The 23078-nt window shown below is 31.8% G+C and overlaps 1 protein-coding gene across 1 annotated transcript in view; it reads left to right on the forward strand.

Annotated features, from left to right (window-relative positions):
• Positions 1–11767: 11767 nt before the first annotated feature.
• Positions 11768–23078, forward strand: part of LOC120144367 (mitochondrial outer membrane protein porin of 34 kDa-like) — a 32422-nt gene continuing 21111 nt past the window's right edge. The window contains exon 1 of the mRNA XM_039158443.1: positions 11768–11945. Within this exon, the coding sequence (XP_039014374.1) occupies positions 11768–11945 (178 nt within the window). The remainder of the gene's footprint in view (positions 11946–23078) is intronic.

Below are 23078 nucleotides of genomic sequence, written 5' to 3' on the forward strand. Positions count from 1 at the left end.
ATTCAATTATAAATAGGAATATAACTAGACTAATAAAAAATAAATGGTCATAGTTTACTATTACAGACCATTTAAAACAATTCTGATAAAGCACCATATAGATAATACATGTCACTAATAAGCCAAAGGTAAGATGTCTTATTGATACTGATATTAGGTATGATTTTTTGAAAAGAGACTCTTCACTTCACGTTCCTTTCTCTATTTGAACCTACGTATGAAAATCATCACGCCCTAAGTAAAAATTAATGAGGCAGTAACATAGCTAAGGTAAGAAAAACACATTAATATCATAAAGTAATATAAACATAAAATTGTAATTTAAACAAAAACATTAAAACTTTTAAACCGAGCTATTTAAGTTGTTTTCCTCTTGAAAACCTGCAAATTATTATCTCATGATTTTATCAAAAATCATGTAAGTCAACATTAAATATAACTAATAATTCTTATTCTTGTCATTTATACATATTCCAGAACTTCCATTCCATTTCCATATTCTTTTCTTTCATACACTTGTAATAACTTTCATATTTAGTTTTATAGCACAATGTATATATAAGACAATGCAAGGTACACGAGTCAGATGAGTGTGTGCAATAAGAACTTCAGTGCTAACATCAAAATCAGAATATGCACTCCAAGTGCATTCATATCATGTGCACCAACTCTGCTACACATAATGTACACAAATGTAACAGATCATAAACATGATCATAATCACTCCACCTCATGGCATGCCAATTGTACCTACGACTCTCAATGCAACATACAACGAGCTTTCAGAATATATCTTATTCGTTTCATAATCAATATTTCAAATTCAAAATTACCATTATTTTATCATTGTCAAAATAGAACTTGAGCAGTTCATACCCTAAGTCATTCATAAAACATTTATATAAACATTATGGAAAAAATCTATAATTAAAGTAGAAAACATACTTGAAAAATAATATGAGGTTGACTTATCGCAAGTCGTCCTCGTTAAAAATAATTAAAAACAAACTGTACTCACTTTGACTCTTTATAAATCAACATTATAAGCCTCACTAAGCTTTAAGTTAGTCCCTTGCTTTCGATTACTTCAACTATAAAATTTATCGAAATTTCATACTTTGGCAGTTTGTATAACCTTCAAAGAAGTATTATTTTGTATTAATATACATACTTAAAAATTATTTCGTTTGTACCTATAGAACTAGACTCAAATATGAATCTAACCATGTAAGGAACTTCTCTTAGTTCAACTTTACAATTTATAACGAATTTTCAAAGCTAACTTATAGAAATTGTTTTGAGCAGAATCTGTTGCATTGTTTCCTTACCTATCATCGATTAAAAATTCATATATTTTTGTATATACCTCAAAATAATATCCATTTGTTTTAAACGAAACTAGAATGATATGCAAATCCAACTGTATAAAGTTCAACCTCTAATGGCTTCTCTATAATTTATAGTGATTTTCTAAATTTATTGTTAAAATCAAAATTTCTAGGCAACTTACCTTAATTAGTGTCCTTATCTTATTCCATAATTCTATTTGCTTACCAAATGAACTATATGCATGAATCCCAAATCACATAATATTTAGGAGTCGCTTCTTACCATAGTAACTCTAACACTGGCTCATCACAAGTCAATGTTCGTTTAATAGTATAAGTACAAATTAAATACACTCACCTTTGCCACACTATTTAACCTTCTCTACGACAGTCTTCTCAATCCTGCACTTTTCCTTCCCTTTCGAGTTACTTGAATCACTAGATTTATCATGGTTTGACGAATTCATATAATAACATAAAATATTAAAATTATATGTTAGTATCGAACTAACATAATCTAAGCTTAAATATATGATTCGATATAAATAAAATCGATGCTTAAATCAGTATGGAAGTAAATCGTACTTCCATCATAATTTCAAACTTCTCAAAATATTCATTCAATTCCAAAAATATTTATTGTGTAAACTTTTTTCCAATTCCACAACAAGTCACAAATTATGAATTCTTTCTAGAATTCTCCTTAACTTTTCCATTAACTTCATAATAGCCCTTCACCATATGATCATTTCACCTTAATTACTAAAATTTCAGCATCTTAATAAGATCTCAAATCATTACTTTAAAATTCACAAACTTGAAATTTCATCCCAAGTTTCTTAAACTTTTCGAATTCAACCATCATCTTTACTAACTTATAATTAAATCCCAACTCAATATTTAAACTCAAAATCAACATACTAAATAAATTTCCAGCATTATAAGTTATTTCTCAAATAATACCAACACATTTTTAAATTCACAAACAAGTCCCTATAATATCAAGACCTTTCGAATCCCACCACTAATTTTACCAAATTTAAAATTTGGTTCCAACCAGCTTTATAACTTAAAATTCCAGCATTTCAATATTATAAATCAACATTGAGTTCCTTAATTAGCACATTTACATGTTAAGATCCCACAATTCCCAAAATTGCTAAATAGCCCTGTTTACTATTTCAAGCTTCCAAATTGATCTTAATTGATCTCTAAATCACATATAACTTCTAATATCAATTGTAGACCATAGGAAATTTTCAACATTTTCCCCCAATTTATTGCCCCATGGTTGACTATATTAAGTCCCTTAAGGCTTGATTTCCATTCAATTTCAAGCATGCATTCAACTTCCTTGCATCAAATTCATGCAATTCTAATCATCACAACTTCACACTACATCAAAATCTCAACTTTCACAAAAACCCTAATATGGTCGAATGATGTATAAGCTTTTACACATCATTTTAATTATCACAAATGCCTTAGAATTAATCTCCAACCTCAAAAACATAATAATCTTTCATCAATTCTTCAAAATCCATAAACTCAACATAAACCCTAATTTCCAATCTCTTAAAATAAGTATGATCACTATGTAATATTTATATCAAATAATAGAGCATTTCATGTAGATTAATTCTCTGTCTAATAGCTTAATCCAAAAAATCAATCGAATAAGCTTGAAAATAAAAAAAATTCTTACCTAAATGGCTATGGAGGTTCGGCGAAAGCAAGGAGAAGTAGCTGAAAATTCCTTTGATTTTTCTTGTAATTATCAATTAACACACCTGGCATCATTCTAATAAAATTGAATTTAAAATTCAATTTATGAGAAATTCTAATTTTACCTCTTAATGAATCATGATAATTGCCAATTTCCATTAAAATATTCCATAGTCAAAGATGAACCAATTTGGTTTTGACTTTCTACTTTGGCCATGCAATTTTCAAAAATTACATTTTATTCACTAAATTTCACTATTCTGACAAATCTGAAGAATTACACTAATATGAGCTAAATTTCTCAAATCTAAAATATAGAAATAACATTTTCAACCCTTAAATAACATCATTCAAATTTTTTTGAAGTTCCAACTCGATCCGATTATCCGATTTCTATACTGAATTTTATCGCTTTATAGATTTTAACACAAATCCCATACCGAAAATCTGATTCCCACAAAAATTCTTGTTTTAGGCCAAACTGTTCATTTACGAGCTAAATATATAACTTTTAAAATTTATATTTTTGGTCCCTAAACTTTTACAAAGTTATACTTTAGCCACCAAACTTTCAAAACTTATATTTTAGTCACTAGTCTGGGGTATTACAACTCCTCCCCCTTTAAAGAAAATTCATCCTCAATTTTCCATACGTATTTACATATTTGATGTAAAAAGTGAAGAAATTACTTCTTCATACTCTTTTCTTATTCCCAAGTTTTTTTTTCAACTTTATTATTCTGGCTAAGAACTGTTACTAGTGGAACCATCTTATTTCTCAGTTCTTTTAACTCCATATACTATAATATTTAATGTTCCTCTTCATGTAACCAATCTAGCTGGATCTCAATTTCCTTTGGTGTAATCACAAATAAAGAATCCATTCGATACTTGTGAAGCATCGATATATGAAACATTATGAATTTTGTTCATCTTTAGACAATGCTAACTGGTAAGCTACCGGTCCAACTCTTTTTATAATTTCATACGGGCCAATGAATCTCAGACTTAAATTTTCTTTACGCCCATTTCAGAACTGTTTCTAAATGAAACTTTGAAAAATACTTTATCATCTCTTTGATATTCGATCTTTTTTCTTCGCTTATTTGATCTTTTCTGAATACTTGTTATCTTTGCTTTGAAGGTCTTTAATCTAATATGACAATGCAAGTCTCAACCTTAACTCTGCAACAAGCACATTATCATTATTTATTTAAAATCAAGCATCTAAAGCTTTAAAAAAAAGATCTTTCAGCTAATTGCATCAACTACCACATAAGTCTTCCCAAGATGATAATCCATAATCACATCACAATCTTTTAAAACTCATATTAACTCTTTTGTCTTAGATTCAATTTCTTCTGAGTTAGCAGATACTTCTAACTTTCATATCTTGTACAAATATAATATCGTTCACCATAAGTAGTGGCGTCAAATTTTTAAAACAAAAACTACTGCTGCTAACTTCAAATCATGGATCGAATAATTTAGTTCATACGTCTTCAATTATTTTGAAGCATAGGCTATCACTTTGCTTTCTCACATAAGTACACATCCCAAACCATTATGAGATACATCATTGTAGGTCACATATTCTTTGCCTAATTCTGGTTGCACTATAACCAGTGTCTCTGTCATGGTTTTTTTTTAAATCAATACTTTCTTATTACCTTACGATCTATATAATAGCACATCCTTTCTGAACAACTTAATAAGGGAAGAAGCAATCATCAATAAATTCTTCATAAATCTCCAATATAATTATCTAATCTTAAGAAACTTTGAACTTCAAAATATTTTTCAGAGATTTCTACTTTAATATCGCTTGTACTTTCTTGAAATCAATCCAAATTCTTCGCTGAATTACGTAACCAATAAATAAAATTTTGGTTACCAAAATTCACACTTTGATGACTTATATAAACTTTTTATCTCGTATTGTCTGAAGTACAATACGAAAATATACATCATTCTTCTTTAGTCTTGGAATAAACCAAATATCATTGATAAACATGACAACAAATTGATCTTATTACAACTAAAACACCCGATTCATGAAATCCATGATTGCTACAAAAATATTATTAGTCCAATGATATCATTATGAACTCATAATGACCATATCAAATTTTCGAAAGCCATTTTCAGAACATCTCCTTCTTTAATCTTTACTTTATACTACCCAAATCAAAGATCATCCTTCAAAATACTAAAGCATCTTTGAACTGATCATTAATCCTCAAAAGAGGATATTTATTTCTTACCGTCACTTATTCAACTGACACAATCTATATATAACCGTATGGATCCATCTTTTTAGCAACTAATATCGGTGCACCTTACAAAGACACATATCTAATAAAATATTGATCGAGTAACTCCTGTACTTTGCCTTTAACTTCCTAAGTTCAGTCAAGTTCATTCGTTATGAAGCCGTTGAAATAGATGTAATATTCGAAAAATATCAATCCCAAATTCACCTTACGACCAAGAGGTAATTCAAGTACTTATCAGGAAATACATCTAAAAATTTCCGAACTATTGGAATATTTTGTAACTTAACCTTTAAAACTCGAGTAACTTTCTATCGTTTTGCTAGAAAAAACTGAATAACCATTTGCCCTTAATTTCTCAGCAGACACTGCTGAAATTATATTGGGAAGTGAATGCACTTTTTCTCCAGTTACTGAAATTTCAAAACTCCTTTGCATCTTTCAAAAATAATCGCTTCATGTGACAGTTTACCCATTCATAATGCAGAAATAACCAATTCATACCTAAAATAATCTCAAACTCTTCAAACGATAATTCTATAAGATTCGTTGGGAACACAACCCCTTCAATATTATCGGACAATTCATGTTTTATCCGTTTTACTATGGTATATGACCCAACATTTTCATTAATATCAATAGGTTCTAAGGAAATACCTTTTTAGAGAAATATTTACTAATAACTTACTCACACATTTATGCCCATAATGGTAAATTGTTATTTTACCACTTACTAAACTTTCTTTTCCTAAGGACTTAATATTTAATCTATCACTTAAAATAACTCAACTCAGGTATTCTCTAAGAAACTTTATACTTAACTTATGTATTCATCATAGATTTAAACTTACCTTTATAACCTCAGAGTCACTAGTAAATTCAATAATCTCTGAATCCTCATCACTCTCAACTCTCTGGTAATCCCTTTAAACTTTCTAACATATTCCTCTAATGAAGTAACCTTATTATACGTTGGACTTCTTCCACAGAATGGAGGAAAATCCCTTACAAATCCAACTCTTCTAGGACGATATACTAAAGTCCTCTCAGAGATGTTTGGATTAATTTCAGTCTCAATCTTCTTTTTGTCATTATCTATCTACACCTTATCATTAGCTTCTCACATATAACATGTACATTTAAAAATTACTTTAGTAAGGAGCAACATCATCAATAAAAATCATCTTATTATATCAAATCAGTATATCAACATCCTAGCGGCATGTACACATTTTCGATATAAAATAAGATCGGTGTAGGCTGAGATCAGCTAAACTTGCAGCTCTGATACCAATAAATGTAACACCATAACTTGTATATATCTCGAAATACAGTTAAAGATGTTACATCAACTTTACAAACATTCATTGATCAAAGACACGTAAAAATTTGTTTCATTAAAAAAACTTTCCTTTTTCAACTTTAAGTTATTTCATTAATCGTGTAAATCATAAATAATATTTAAACATTCAAAATGGATCCAATTTTAGGCAATAATTAGGTAGTTTAATGCTATATTCATAAACTATTTAAAAAACCTGCCTCAATACTGCTTAATTAGAAAACCATTTTAAAAACATAAACGTAGCTATATATATCTATCAATTATAATACGATATGACAAGACTAATAAAAAATAAATGGTCCTAGTTTACTATTACAATCCATTTAAAACAATTATGATAACACAACATACAAATATAATATACATGCCACTAATAAGCGAAAGGTAAGATGTCTTACTGATTTGGTATTAAGTATGATTTTCTGAAAATATGCTTAAGAGGCTCATCACTTCATGTTCCTTTTTCTATTGAACCTACGTATGAAATCATCACGTGCTAAGTAAAATTAATGAGGCAGTAACATAGCTAAGGTAATAAAAGAACATATCATAAATAATATAACATAAAATTGTAATTTAAACAAAACATTAAAACTTTTAAACCGAGCTATTTAATTTTTTTCCTCTTGAAAACCTGAAAATTATTATCTCATGATTTTATCAAAAATCATGTAAGTCAACATTAAATATAACTAACTAATATTCTTATTCTTGTCCATTCATACATATTCCAGAACTTCCATTCCATTTCCATATTTTTTTCTTTCATATACTTGTAATAACTTTCACATTTAGTTTTATAGCACAATGTATATGTAAGAGAATGCAAGGTACATGAGTCAGATGAGTGTGTGCAATAAGCACTTCAGTGCTAACATCAAAATCAGAATATGGACTCCAAGTGCATTCATATCATGTGCACCAACTCTGCTACACATAATGTACACAAATGTACAGATCATAATCATGATCATAATCACTCCACCTCATGGCATGCCAATTGTACCTACGACTCTTAATGCAACATACAACAAGCTTTCATAATATATCTTATTCGTTTCATAGTCAATATTTCAAATTCAAAATTATCATTATTTTATCATTGTCAAAATAGAACTTGGGCAGTTCAGAACCTAAGTCATCCATAAAACATTTATATAAACATTATGGAAAAATCTATAATTAAAGTAGAAACATACTTGAAAAAATATGAGGTTGACTTATCGTAAGTCGTCCTCGTTCAAAATAATTAAATAAAAAATATACTCACTTTGAATCTTTATTAATCAGCATTATAAGCCTCACTAAGCTTTAAGTTTAGTCCTTTGCTTTCGATTACTTCGACTATAAATTTATCAAATTCATACTTTGGCAGTTTGTATAACCTTCAAAAAAGTATTATTTTGTATTAATATACATACTTAAATTATTTCGTTTGTACCTATAGAAACTAGACTCAAATTTGAATCTAATCATGTAATGAACTTCTCTTAGTTAAACTTGTACAATTTATAACGAATTTTTCAAAAAATGACTTATAGAAATTGTTTTGAGCAGAATCTGCTGCCTGTTTTTCTTACCTACCCTCGATTAAAAATTCATATCTTTTTGTGTACACCTCAAATAGTACCATTTGTTCAACTTCTGTATAATTTATGTTGATTTTCTAAATTTATGTTAAATCAAAATATCTAAGTAGCTTACCTTAATTAACGTCCTTATTTTCCAAAATTCTATTAGCTTACCAATGAACTTATATGCATAAATCACAATTACATAATATTTATGAGTCGCTTCTTACCATAGTAACTTCGTCACTGGCTCATCGTAAGACAATGTTCATTCAATAATATAAGTACAAATTAAGAAGATCACACAAAGGTGAGATTTCTTATGAGCTAATGGTTTGATGAAATTTAAGATTGGTTTTGCTCCTTAGATGTTAATTAAGCTTAAGGAAAGCTTAATTTGCTTTAAAACAACAATATAAAGAGTGTAGGAAGAATTAAAGATTAGGAGTTCTTGAATGAAATTTTGAAATAATGTTCATATTTGAAATCGGAGGTTGTATTTACTTGGCATCGACTTAGTTAAGACATACGAAGTGTTAAATTAGATTTAGAACATGTTGGAAATTGAGGGAGATTCTGAAATATTGGTGGAGGATTGAATTTTTAAGTATAAGAAGTATTGAATGGGTATTAATTAGGTTAACTAAATGTATGCAAGTTAAGGAGATAAAAAGATGGGAAATATGAAGTGTTGAGAGGATTATGAAGAGATTTTCATGCTAAAATAACATTTCTGGGTTGTGTGCACCGATGCACATTCAATGTGTACTGATGCATCAAGGGTAAAATCCCAGAAATTATTCAAGGTTTATCGATGCATATGAGGTGTATCGATGCACTCCTTTAAAATAAAAACATCGAATGTCATTAGTGTATCGATGCACAAGTAGTGCATCGATGCACCCTCTTAAAATACAAACATCGAATGAGATTTATGTACCGATGCATAGATTGTGCATCGATGCACCCGTTAAGGTATTCATCGATACATGGTGTAGTGCATCGATGCATACCTTCATTAAAAGATGAAAATAACTTTCTTTTTAACCTAAGGAGTGATAGTTTAGAATATATTAATTAGTATACTGATTAGTATCAATGTATTACTATGTAGATATAGAACGTAATTTCGTTCCGGAACAAACAAAGGATTAGAATCAAGTCAAAATAAGCAAGGCCAAGGTGAGTGCATATCCTAGATGAAATGGAATTGAGACAAGACTTGCGATAAGTCTATCTCTTATCATTGAATTTATGATTTTATATTCATGTACATGCATACATATATATGTGTTAACGTTATAGTGATTTCATGTATTTTTCATTCATGATTAACATGGTATTATATGAATAAATGCCATTATCAAAGAATTCTTCCAGATATGTGAAATAATGAAAATGATCATATGAAGTGACTTATGTGTTTACATGGACAGTGATGAAAGATATGAAAGAAAATTATTTAATTAAGCCCATGTTATTTGATATGAGAGCTATAGGTATAATTGGCATACCAAGAGTTGAGGGATTATCAGTGGTCCTTCGGGACATAGTGGTTCTTCAGAATAATCAGTGGTCCTTTGGAACATAGTGGTCCTTCGGGACAAATATTCAGTGCCCCTTGAGGGAATTATACGAGCTGTGGTGACATAGTGCACAACCTCTATGTACTCACATACCTTTGTTCTCAATAATGTGCATGGGCAATTCCAAGATAAGTTAAAGTGGAATTAGCATAAGATATGTTTTATATGTGCATGTTACTGTCATATATGTTATAGTGAAATAGATGCATACAAATAAGATGTCATGATCAGATGGTAAGAATGCATGTTCATGAATGCATTGTTATATATATATATATATATATATATATATATATAGATATATATATATATATATAGAATATATATATATATATATATATATATATATATATATATATATATATATATAATATATATATATATATATATATATATGCCTCACTAAGTCTATGACTTAGCATGTAAGTGATTTACATGTAGGTAACAAGAATCAAGAGGAGCAGTAATAGAGGCGGCAAGGAAAACATCACTACTAAAAGATCATATCAAAAGTAATTGAAAAAGTAGGTATTTTGGTTGTGTATAGAGTGTTGGCATGTAATAAGTGGTTAATTATGAATGCTCTGATCGATTTTGTATTTTGTGGTCTCTTTTATATAAATTAATATATTTGGTTTTAATGAAAGTTTAAAATTTCCCTATTTTTCTTTAAGTGTCAAAGTTTGAAAAGTCAATGTGACACCTCGGACTCATATTCGGGTCGGATATGGGTTAATGGTGTTACATGTAATGGTATCAGAGCTACGATTTAGTCGATTATCGGTATAAACCGAATTCTAAAGTGTCCTATAAAGTATACATGCCAACAAAATAGTGAAAACTTCTGATCTGATATAATAGTAAGTATGTTGTTTTGCTGATAGAATGATATGGGTATGTTTTTATATATGTCCGAACATGGTAGCTCTAGAAGTGAAGCGGAAGATGATAGACCCGCTGAAAGCAGTAATTCACTTGCCCTGGTCAGGCAGAGTGAAAATCAGGCACCCTCTAGAGTGCCTGTAAGTGATCAAGATGTGTTCTTCAGAACACTAGACGCGGTATTAGCGCGTTTTCAACCTTCTGTTACTTCAACTCCAATAATGAATGTTGCAAAGGAGTTGAAGGGTTTAGGAGCACCAGAGTTTAGAGGTGAAGCCGAAGAAGGTCCTGTTGTTGTGGACCTTTGGCTTAATGATGTAAAAATCATGCTTGAGGGACTTCATTGTTCCGATCTAGAGAAGCTGGATGGAATAGTCTCATTGCTCCGAGGGTAAACAAAGATTTGGTTTACCAATGTTACATTGAGAATGCCCGGTGATCAAGTAACTTGGTCTTTGTTCTTAGAAGAGTTCAAGAATAAATACATCAGAGATCAGTTCATCCGACAGATGAAGCAAGAGTTCATGAATTTGAGGCAATGAAATCGTACAATATATGAGTACGAATGTGAATTCAACAAGTTGAGTCGTTTTACTGCGAAGTTAATTCCTACAGAGAAGGGTGTTTGCTATTGGTTTATTGAGGGATTGCGTCCTCGTCTGAAATAGATACTTATTGTGTTGAATTTATCTTCGTTTCAAGAAGTGGTGAACCGTGCTAAAGCTATGGAAAGAGTTCAAAATGAGAGGTTCGGGGATTCTCGAGTTCAAAATTCAAAAAGATCGGGCGTATCATCGAGTGTTGTACCATCAAAAAGGGGCAGAGAGTGAGTTCTCGACCCCAAACGAGATCAGAGTCAGTTGCATCTTCTGCAAGGGGATCAAATCATATGAGGGGTCGACAGATACGGTCAGTGGGATCTGGAGCTGGGAGATCTAACCCCAGCCAAGTCAGACAATGTCCACATTGTGGAAGGAACTATTCAGGGACATGTAGAATGATCTCTGGAGCCTGTTTTAAATGTGGGGACAGTGGACATTTTGTTCGGGATTGTCCTATGTTAGCGGGTACATCTGCTCTACCAGAGAGGTCTGTCTCGGTTACCCAGAGAGAAAGAGGTAGAGGTAGACGAAGAAGTCAGTCAGAATCCTCGACTCCACAAGAGATACGCTCCACAACTCGGGTGTATAATATCAAGACTAGCGAGGATAGAGATGACCCAAAAATAATAGCAGGTATCTTTCAGTTGTATGACTAGAATGTGTTTGTATTAATTGATTCGGGGTCTACATATTCTTACATTTGCAGTAAGTTAGTGAAAGAATTGAATATTTTGTTAGAATCTACTAGCAGTGAGGTAATAGTGACTAATCTGTTAGGACGCAGTGCTCGAGTTAATAAGGTATGTCGAGGGTGTCTCATATAGATTTAGGGAATTGAATTCCTTGCTAATCTGATGGAATTACCTTTTGACGAATTCGAGGTGATACTGGGAATGGACTGGTTATATCTTTATTACGCTAATGTTGACTGTAGACTGAAAATAGTAACGTTGAGAAGTTCAGAAGATATAGAAGTTATTGTATTTAGTGAAGGATGAAACCCATTGGCTAATGTAATATCAGTGATGTCGGTAAAGAAGCTATTGCTACAGGGATGTCAAGGGTTTATTGCAAGTGTGTTGGATGTGAGAGCAAAAGAGAAGGGGATTGAAGAAATTCCTATAGTCAGAGAGTTTTCTAACGTTTTTTCCTGCAGAGTTACCGGGTTTACCTCCAGACAGAGAGGTAGAATTTCATATTAAAGTAATGCCGCGAACTGCACCTATTACCATGTCACCATACAGAATGACCCCAAAAGAGTTACAAGAATTAAAGATCCAATTACAAGAACTACTGGACAAAGGGTTTATTAGACCGAGTGTCTCACCATGGGGAGCTCCAGTTTTGTTCGTCAAAAAGAAGGATGGATCCATGCGTCTTTGCATTAATTATAGGCAACTCAATAAAGTGACCATCAAGAATAAGTATCCCCTCCCCCGAATTAACGATTTGTTTGATCAGTTAAAGGGAGCTTCAGTGTTTTTGAAGATTGATTTACATTATGGGTACCATCAATTGAAGATTCAAGATAAAGATATTCCAAAGACAATATTCAGAACGAGGTATGGTTATTATGAGTTTATCGTGATGTCGTTTGGAGTTACGAATGCCCCGACTGCTTTCATGGATCCCATGAACTGAATATTTCAACCCTATTTGGATCGATTCATTGTGGTATTCATTGACGATATTTTAGTGTATTCGAAGTCAGAAGAAGAGCATAGTTCACATTTGAAGATCGTTCTACATACTTTGAGAGAAAAGAAGCTTTATGACAAACTCTCCAAATGTGAATTCTGGTTGAAGGAAGTGACGTTCCTTGGACATGTGATTTCTGCAGAAGGAATTCGAGTGGATCCCCAAAAGATTAAAGTCATTTTAGAGTGAGAAGTTACAAAGAATGTGTTAGAAGTCCAGAGTTTTCTGAGGTTAGCTAGTTATTACCGAAGGTTTGTTAAAACCTTTTCGATAATAGCATTACCCCTAACCAAGTTATTGAGGAAAGAGGTAAAATTTGCTTGGACTCCGGAGTGCCAAGAGAGTTTTGAAAAGCTAAAGAGGATTTTAACAGAAGCTCAAATGTTGATTCAACCCGAATCTGGCAAGAATTATGTAGTGTACAGTGATGCGTCTCATAACGGGTTGGGATACGTGTTAATGCAAGAAGGCAAAGTGGTGGCCTATGCTTCGAGGCAATTAAAACCACATGAGAAGAATTATCCAACACATGATCTAGAGATGACGGCGGTAGTGTTCGCTCTTAAGATCTAGCGTCACTATTTATATGGTGAGCGATGCTACTTGTATACGAATTATGAAGTGAAAGCTGATGGGAACCTATATTATCAATGGAGGCTAGTGATTCCAGATGATGATGAGTGGAAGAAAGACTTGTTAACGGAAGCTCATTGTAGTCCATTGAATATGCATCCGGGAGGAAATAAAATGTATATGGATCTCAAGAGTCGATATTGGTGGCCTGGAATGAAGAGAAACATTACGGAATTCGTATCCAAATGTTTGACGTGTCAGCAAGTCAAAGTTGAACATCAGGTTCCGTCCAGACTATTGCAACCTATGTCTATTCCTTAGTGGAAATGGGAGAACGTAACAATGGATTTTGTAACGGGGTTACCTTTGACCCCGAATAAAAGAGATTCTATCTGGGTGATTGTAGACAGATTGACTAAGTCAACTTATTTTATTCCAGTACGAGTTGACTTTTCCATGGATAAGTATACTGAGTTATATATCAGGGAGATTATACGTCTACATTGTAACATCCGCAATACCGGGTTAGTGACCAAATGGTAAAGTTTCAGAATTTGGTGACTAAAGTATAAGAATGAAATAGTTCAATGATTATTGGATATATATGATGAAGGTTATTTAGTAATTATTAAAGGAAATAAAGGGCAAAAGGGTCAATTGACCAAGAATGAATTAAAAATGGGATTGGTAAGGATAATGCACGTGGAAAGGGAGAGAATTCTCCAGAGTTCTCTTCTCCTTTCTTCTTCTTCTTCACGTGGAAGCCAAGAGCCAAAGGTAAGTTTCTTTGTTTATAATTTAATTGTTGATTTTAAGGTTGGGTTTTGATTATTAGATGATAACTAAGCTTAAGGAAAGCTTAAATCATCTTAAAAGCAAAGGATGGTGGAGTTAGGAGAGATTAAAGATTTAGAGTTTACAAATGAAATCTTGGAATAAAGTTCATTTCTTAAATTGGAAGTTAAATTTGACTTGTCAATGGTTAAATTAAGAGATTTGGAGTGATAGAATTGGATTTAGAACATATAGAAAATTTGGTATGATTCTTGAATCTCATAAGGAAGATAGGATTTTGAGGTTAAAGATGATTTACATGGATATAAGTTGGTTCAAGTAATGGTAGTTGAGTTTAATGTCATAAGAGGGGCTTAAATAGAAGAATTAAGGGAAGAGTTGATGATTTTTGTGCTAAAATGTCAGTTCTGGGCAATGTACATCGATGCACATTCATTGCACCGATGCATCGATGATAAATCCCAGAAATTATTTAAGGTGCATCGATGCACATGCAGTGCATCGATGCATTAATTTAAAAAGAAAACATCGAATAGGATTTATGCATCGACGCATGGTGTAGTGCATCGATGCATACCTTCATTAAAAGATAAAAATGACTCTTCTTTTAGCCCAAGAAATGTTTGATATTACATGAATATGCTTAGTTGTATTACATGTTAGGGGGTATGAATTTATATGATATGTGTTATATGGCAATTTATGTATTATAGGAATTAGATGAGTTTATGAACCTGAGATATAAATTATAGGAGGATGAACTATGTAAAATAGCAATGATTTATATGATAACAAGAGAAAGGATATAAATTACATGAGTTAGATATATATATATATATATATATATACATACATATATATAGGAGTTTGTATAACCAACTTAAGATTAGATGAAAAGTGAGATAAGTTAAATAACATTGATTTATAGGACAATATAAGAATAATATAAAATGAGGAGACATTGACAGAAGGAATTATATGAACATGTAAATAAGTTATATGGAGAGGATATATGAGTCGAAATGAACTATAATACATGAGTCATATGGTAAAGATTTAGAATCTATAGGAATGTTATGGGAACTATGTGATGATAAGTTATGAGAAAATATTTATATGGTAACAAGCTATGTGAAATTGAATTAAGTAATATATGAAACTAGAATATAGTTAATGTGAAATAATTGATTAGGTAAAACTGTGAGAAGTTATAGGGCATTGTTATTCGAAGTATATAAAAGTATGTATATGGATACCTGTATAAGTTTATATGTTATACTATGTGCTATGTGATATACTTGATGTATGAGAATCATATGAGAATAAGAGATGACAATGAGTTACATGCCATATGAACACAAGAGAAGTGTTATAAGCTACGTGACAGATGATTATGAAATCATATGAAAAGTGAAATGTAAATGTGAATATGTGAAGTGATATGAATATAATGCCCATGTTATATGATACGAGAGCTATAGGTATAGTTGGCATGCCAAGAGTCGAGGGTTTTACCTATTTCTTTCGAGACATATGGATAGTATACCTATGTTATAAGGAACATATGGATAGTTTACCTAGGTTCTTTGGGACCTATGGACAGTTGCCGAGGTACTTTATGACCTCTGGATAGTTACCAGGGTCTTTGTGACCTCTGGATAGGTCCTTCGGGACATTTATATGAGCTGTGGTGACAGCATAGTGGTGCACAACCTCAATAGACTCACATATCTACAGTTCTCACAAGTGCACATGGGCTAATAAGAGATAACATGGAATGTACTGTATATAATATATGTGTGTTAGTGATTATTGTATATGCTATAAGATATATGATATGAGCTTAATTGATCATATAAACAAGATAATAGAAATATGAAAGGTGATAATGATAACGATAGGAAAGAAATAATTATATGTATATGGGTGTGATGTTTGTTTGATATGTTAGTAGAAATTGTTCAAGCATGATTACGAGTTAGAGTTTTTATATATGTTTTATGCCTCACTAAGTCAACGACTTAGCGTGTGATGTTTCACACATAGGTTACAGAAGTGAGAAGAGTAAAGAGCAACGTGGAGCAAGACAGGTCAGTTCTTCTTACCAAAAGTCAGATCAGAAGAAAGATAATAATATTTGAATACATAAAGTTCTAGTTGGCATGTATTCAAGATAATATATTGTATAAGCTCTGAATAGTTCGATAAAGGTTTTGAATAAGTTATATGTAATAATAAATTTTAAATTACTCACTATTTTATACAGTAAAGGTTTTTGAAAAGTCCATGTGGCACTTCGGACTCGGATCCGGGTCGGATACGGGTTAGGGGTGTTATATTTAATGGTATCAGAGCTACGGTTTAGCCGATTCTCGTTATAAACTAAAGTCCAAAGTGTCATAAAATGTGTACATACCAACACAGAGTGAAAATTTCTGATATGATAGGGTAAGGAGTATGTTGTCTTGCCAATAGAACAAGATTTGTATATATAGTAGAAATTGATTATAGAAATTGTCGAAGTGAATCGATAGCTGAAAATCTGATGGTGATAGCAATTCACTTGCCCTGGCCAGGCAGGATGAAGAGCAGAAACCTCAGAAAGTGTCTTATAAGACTAAAGGTTGATTTCATAAAGTTGAAATCATATTAGAATAGTGAAAGAAGATCTTTATTATTTTGAATCGGAAAAGCGATATGGATTAGTTTTGTAGTATGTGGATAAGATAGAATATGGTGAACAAGTGCACCATAAGAATGTTAAAAAGATCTAATGACGTGGTGAGTACTTATAGAAGAACTCAAGGATAAGTGCATCAGTAACAAGTGTATAAGATGTATAAAGTCAGAGCTTATGAGTTTGAAACGAAGTGATAGTATTGAGCATAAACAAGAGTATGTTTATGATAAGGGTTTGCGGTTAAGATGGAAACAGTTAGCGTTGGCTAACCAGAGTATGTGATAAAAATGTACTGGAATTATAAGATTATAAGATATTGTCAGGATATGATAACCAAATCTGAAATGGATCTGGATACAGTTGCATATTTAGATCATAGTAATGTGGTAGTAAAGGAAAATGAAGTAAGAATTTGTATATTTGAGTAAAGGATTGATAAGAAGAGTTTGAGAATGTGTAGATCGATGATCGGATTATAGGACACAGGAAGTCAGAATGTTGAGTTTGAGCAAAAGAAATTTCAGGATATATGAGAATAGAGGTGAAATTGATAAGTTGAGTAAGCGAATTTTGAGATAATTTAGATTGAAAAGGATGTATATGATTGGTATAATAGGGCTTGTGCCCTAGATTGAACAAAAGTTATTATCTAGCTGTCAGAGTAAAGGTGCTAGAGTTTAAGATTGGAGGAAAGATAAAGTGGAGTTAATCAAATATGATATGAATCTGGATGGTTATGTATCTTGATCATACAGATATGATGTAGGCAAAGAGATAAGCATTGGTATATTTTAAAAAGTGGCTTTAAAGTAGAAACAAATACAAGAGATGATAAAGAATAAAGTTCGGTATAAGAATACGGATATCAAAGTTATGGATGCAATGAAGATGGTTACACAGATGAATATAGGTGATAAGACAAGAGTATGTGAACATGAAAGGAAAGATATGATTTGTGTATAAGGAATAAATAAAGGAAGAATGGAATAAAGAAATGAAGGGATTGAGTTTAAAGGATCAAAAACGATAAAGGTTATATGGAATGTAGATGATAATTTGATATAGTAAGAAAAGTGTGTAAGGTTATGTGAATATTCTTTAAAGGTTATGTTGAATCATATTTAAAGAAGATTTAAGGTCGTGTTTTGGTTAAATAATGATGGAAAACGAATTTGGTTAGAGGGATTTAGGTTGTTGATTGATGAAAATGGATTGAAGTTACTAGTTGCTGTTTAAATGATAAGTGACATGATATGAATATTATATATATATATATATATATATATATATATAAAGGAAAAGGTAATTGAAAGCTAAAGGATTGAAAAGTAAGTTTCTGATGATGACAAGAAAGATTGATTAAATGAAGCAACTGAGACTTTAGAAGATATGTTTCTATCAAGATGTCCAGTGAAAATTCGAGATTTTCTTAAAAATGAGGGATTTGTAACATCCGCAACCGGGTTAGCCAAATGGTAAAGTTTTCAAATTTGGTGACTAAGTATAAGAATGAAATAGTTCAATGATTATTGGATATATGATGAAGGTTATTTAGTAATATTAAAGGAAATAAAGGGCAAAGGGTCAATTGACCAAGAATGAATTAAAAATGGGATTGGTAAGGATAAATGCACGTGGAAAGGGAGAGAATTCTCCAGAGTTCTCTTCTCCTTTCTTCTTCTTCTTCACGTGGAAACCAAGAGACAAAGGTAAGTTTCTTTGTTTATAATTGAATTGTTGATTTTAAGGTTGGGTTTTGATTATTAGATGATAACTAAGCTTAAGGAAAGCTTAAATCATCTTAAAAGCAAATGATGGTGGAGTTAGGAGAGATTAAAGATTTAGAGTTTACAAATGAAATCTTGGAATAAAGTTCATTTCTTAAATTGGAAGTTAAATTTAACTTGTCAATGGTTAAATTAAGAGATTTGGAGTGAAAGAATTGGATTTAGAACATATAGAAAATTTGGTATGATTCTTGAATCTCATAAGGAAGATAGGATTTTGAGGTTAAAGATGATTTACATGGATATAAGTTGGTTCAAGTAATGGTAGTTGAGTTAATGTCATAAGAGGGGCTTAAAATAGATTAAGGGAAGAGTTGATGATTTTCGTGCTAAAATGTCAGTTCTGGGCAATGTGCATCGATTCACATTCATTGCGCACCGATGCATCGATGATAAATCCCAGAAATTGTTTAAGGTGCATCGATGCACATGCAGTACATCGATGCATTAATTTAAAAAGAAAACATCGAATAGGATTTATGCATCGATGCATAAGGAGTGCATCGATGCATCCCCATTAAATACAAACATCGAATAGGATTTATGCATCGATGCATGGTGTAGTGCATCGATGCATACCTTCATTAAAAGATAAAAATGACTCTTCTTTGCCCAAGAAATGATAGTTTAGAATATATTAATTAGTATACTGATTAGTATCAATGAATTATTATGTAGATACAGAGCCTAAACAAGTTCCGGAACTTATCAAGTAAGATCGATCAAGGAAAGATAACAGATCGATATTGACTAGTGAGGCTAGGTGAGTGCGTACTATTAGAATATACGTATTGTATATGGAAATTTGACTTGCGACAAGTCTGTTTCCAATATGTTAAATATATGATTGTATGATTATGTTTGATATTACATGAATATGCTTAGTTGTATTACATGTTAGGGGGTATGAATTTATATGATATGTGTTATATGGCAATGATAGGAGCATGAACTATGTAAAATAGCAATGATTCATATGATAACGAGAGAAAGGATATAAATTACATGAGTTAGATATATATAACATATATATAGGAATTTGTATAACCAACTTATGAATTAGATGAAAGTGAGATAAGTTAAATAACATTGATTTATATACAGATAATATAAATGAGGAGACATTGACAGAAGTGATTATATGAACATGTAAAATAAGTTATATGGAGAGGATATATGAGCTGAAATGAACATAATACATGAGTCATATGGTAAAGATTTATTATCTATAGAAATGTTATGGGAACTATGTGATGATAAGTTTGAGAAATATTTATATAGGTAACAAGCTATGTGAAATAGAATTAAGTAATATAAACTAGATATTAATGTGAAATAAGTGATTAGGTAAAACTGTGAGAAGTTATAGGGCATTGTTATTCGAAGTATATGAAAGTATGTATGGATACCTGTATAAGTTTATATGTATACTATGTGCTATGTGATACTTGATGCATGAGAATCATATGAGAATAAGAGATGACAATGAGTTACATGCCATATGAACACAAGAGAAGTGTTATAAGCTACGTGACAGATGATTATGAAATCATATGAAAAGTGACATGTGAATATGTGATATGAAATATAATGCCCATGTTATATGATACGAGAGATATAGGTATAGTTGGCATGCCAAGAGTCGAGGGTTTTACCTATGTCTTTCGAGACATATGGACAGTATACCTATGTTATAAGGAACATATGGACAGTTTACCTAGGTTCTTTGGGACCTATGGACAGTTGCCGAGGTTCTTTATGACCTCTAGATAGTTACCAGGGTCTTTGTGACCTCTGGATAGGTTCTTCGGGACATTTATATGAGCTGTGGTGACGGCATAGTGGTGCACAACCTCAATAGACTCACATATCTACAGTTCTCACAGGTGCACATGGGCTAATAAAAGATAACATGGAATGTACTGTATATGATATATGTGTGTTAGTGATTATTGTATATGCTATAAGATATATGATATGAGCTTAATTGATCATATAAATAAGAGAATAGAAATATGAAAGGTGATAATATGATAACGATAGGAAAGAAAAATAATTATATGTATATATGGGTGTGATGCTTGTTTGTGATATGTTAGTAGAAATTGTTCAAGAAGGATTACGAGTTAGAGTTTTGAATAAGTTATATGAAATAATAAATTTTAAATTACTCACTATTTTATACAAGTAAAGGTTTTTGAAAAGTCCATGTGGCACTTCGGACTCGGATACGGGTTGGGGGTGTTACATACATGGTGTACCTGTTTCTATTGTTTTGGATAAATATCCTAGATTTACTTCATGGTTTTAGAAATCATTACATAAAGTGTTGGGAACTCGGTTGAACTTTAGTACAGTGTTTCATGCACAAACCGATGGGCAATCCGAGAGAACAATCCAAATTTTGGAGGATATGTTGAGAGCTTGTGTTATCGAGTTTAAAGGATCATGGGAAAGGTACTTGCCTCTTGTTGAATTCACGTACAATAATAGTTATCAATCAAGCATCAAAATGGCACCTTATGAAGCTCTTTATGGAAGAAGATGTCGTACGCCTATAAATTGGTTTGAGCTTAAAGACAAAGAAATTCTTGGTCCGGAGTTGATCCAGGAAGTGGAAGAAAATGTTCAAGTAATTCAAAGTAATCTCAAAGTAGCAGCTGATAGATAGAAATCATATGCGGATCTAAAGAGAATAGAGATCGAATGTCAAATAGGAGATAAAGTGTTTCTCAAAGTGTCTCCTTGGAAGAAAGTTTTGAGATTTGGTCGAAGAGGGAAAGTTAAGTCCTCGATTCATTGGACCTTATGAGATTGTAAAGAGAGTTGGACCAGTGGCATATCAATTGGCATTGCCACCTAAAATGGAAAAGATTCATGATGTCTTCCATGTCTCAATGCTTCGTAAGTATCGATCTGATCCCTCTCAGATTGTGACTCCAGAAGAGATCGAGATTCAATCGAATTTAACATATGAGGAAGAACCGGTCCAAATCTTAGCTCATGAGATTAAGCAATTAAGGAACAAGATTATTCCATTAGTCAAAGTATTGTGGAGAAATCACAAAGTAGAGGAAGCAACATGGGAGTGTGAAGAGGATATGAGGAATTAGTACCCCCATCTCTTCGTGTAATGAAAATTCGAGGATGAATTTTATTTAGGGGGAGATTTGTAACAGCCTCAATATCGGGTTATTGACTAAATTGTAAAACTTCAAAATTTGGTAATTAAAGCAGAATAATTGAATAGTATTGTAATTTGGTATAGGGTTAAATTACAAGGAAGATGGAATTGAAGGATAGAATGGTCATTTGCAAGGAAATAATTAAAGAAGGGATATATATATTAGCTCCACGTGGAAGAGAAGAAAGAAAAACAAAGGTTCCAGAGTTCTCTTCTTCTCTTCTTTCTCTACACGTGAAGAGGTCAACACAAAGGTGAGATTCTTATGAGCTAATGGTTCGCTGAAATTTAAGTTTGGTTTTGCTCCTTAGATGTTAATTAAGCTTAAGGAAAGCTTAATTTTCTTTAAAACAATAAGATAAAGAGTGTAGGAAGAATTAAAGATTAGGAGTTCTTGAATGAAATTTTAAAATAAAGTTCATATTTGAAATCGGAGGTTGTATTTGACTTGTCATCGACTTAGTTAAGACATACGAAGTGTTAAAATTAGATTTAGAACATGTTGGAAATTGAGGGAGATTCTTGAAATCTAGGTGGAGGATTGAATTTTTAAGTATAAGAAGTATTGAATGGGTATTAATTAGTTTAAGTAGATGTAAGTTAAGGAGTAAAGATGGAAATATGAAGTGTTGAGAGGATTATGAAGAGATTTTCGTGCTAAAATAATATTTCTGGGCTGTGTGCATCAATGCACATTCAATGTGTACCGATGCATCAAGGGTAAAATCCCAGAAATTGTTCAAGGTTTTTCGATGCACATGAGGTGTATCGATGCACTCCTTTAAGAAAAACATCGAATGTCATCAGTGTATCGATGCACAAGTAGTGCATCGATGCACCATCTTAAAATACAAACATCGAATGGGATTTATGTACCAATACATAGATTGTGCATCGATGCACCCGTCAAGGGATGCATCGATACATGGTGTAGTGCATCGATGCATACCTTCATTAAAAGATGAAAATAGCTTTCTTTTTAACCTAAGGAGTGATAGTTTAGAATATATTAATTAGTATACTTATTAGTATCAATGTATTACTATGTA

This window comes from Hibiscus syriacus, unplaced genomic scaffold, assembly GCF_006381635.1.
Source record: "Hibiscus syriacus cultivar Baekdansim isolate YM2019G1 unplaced genomic scaffold, ASM638163v2 tig00110889_pilon, whole genome shotgun sequence".
NCBI lineage: Eukaryota > Viridiplantae > Streptophyta > Magnoliopsida > Malvales > Malvaceae > Hibiscus > Hibiscus syriacus.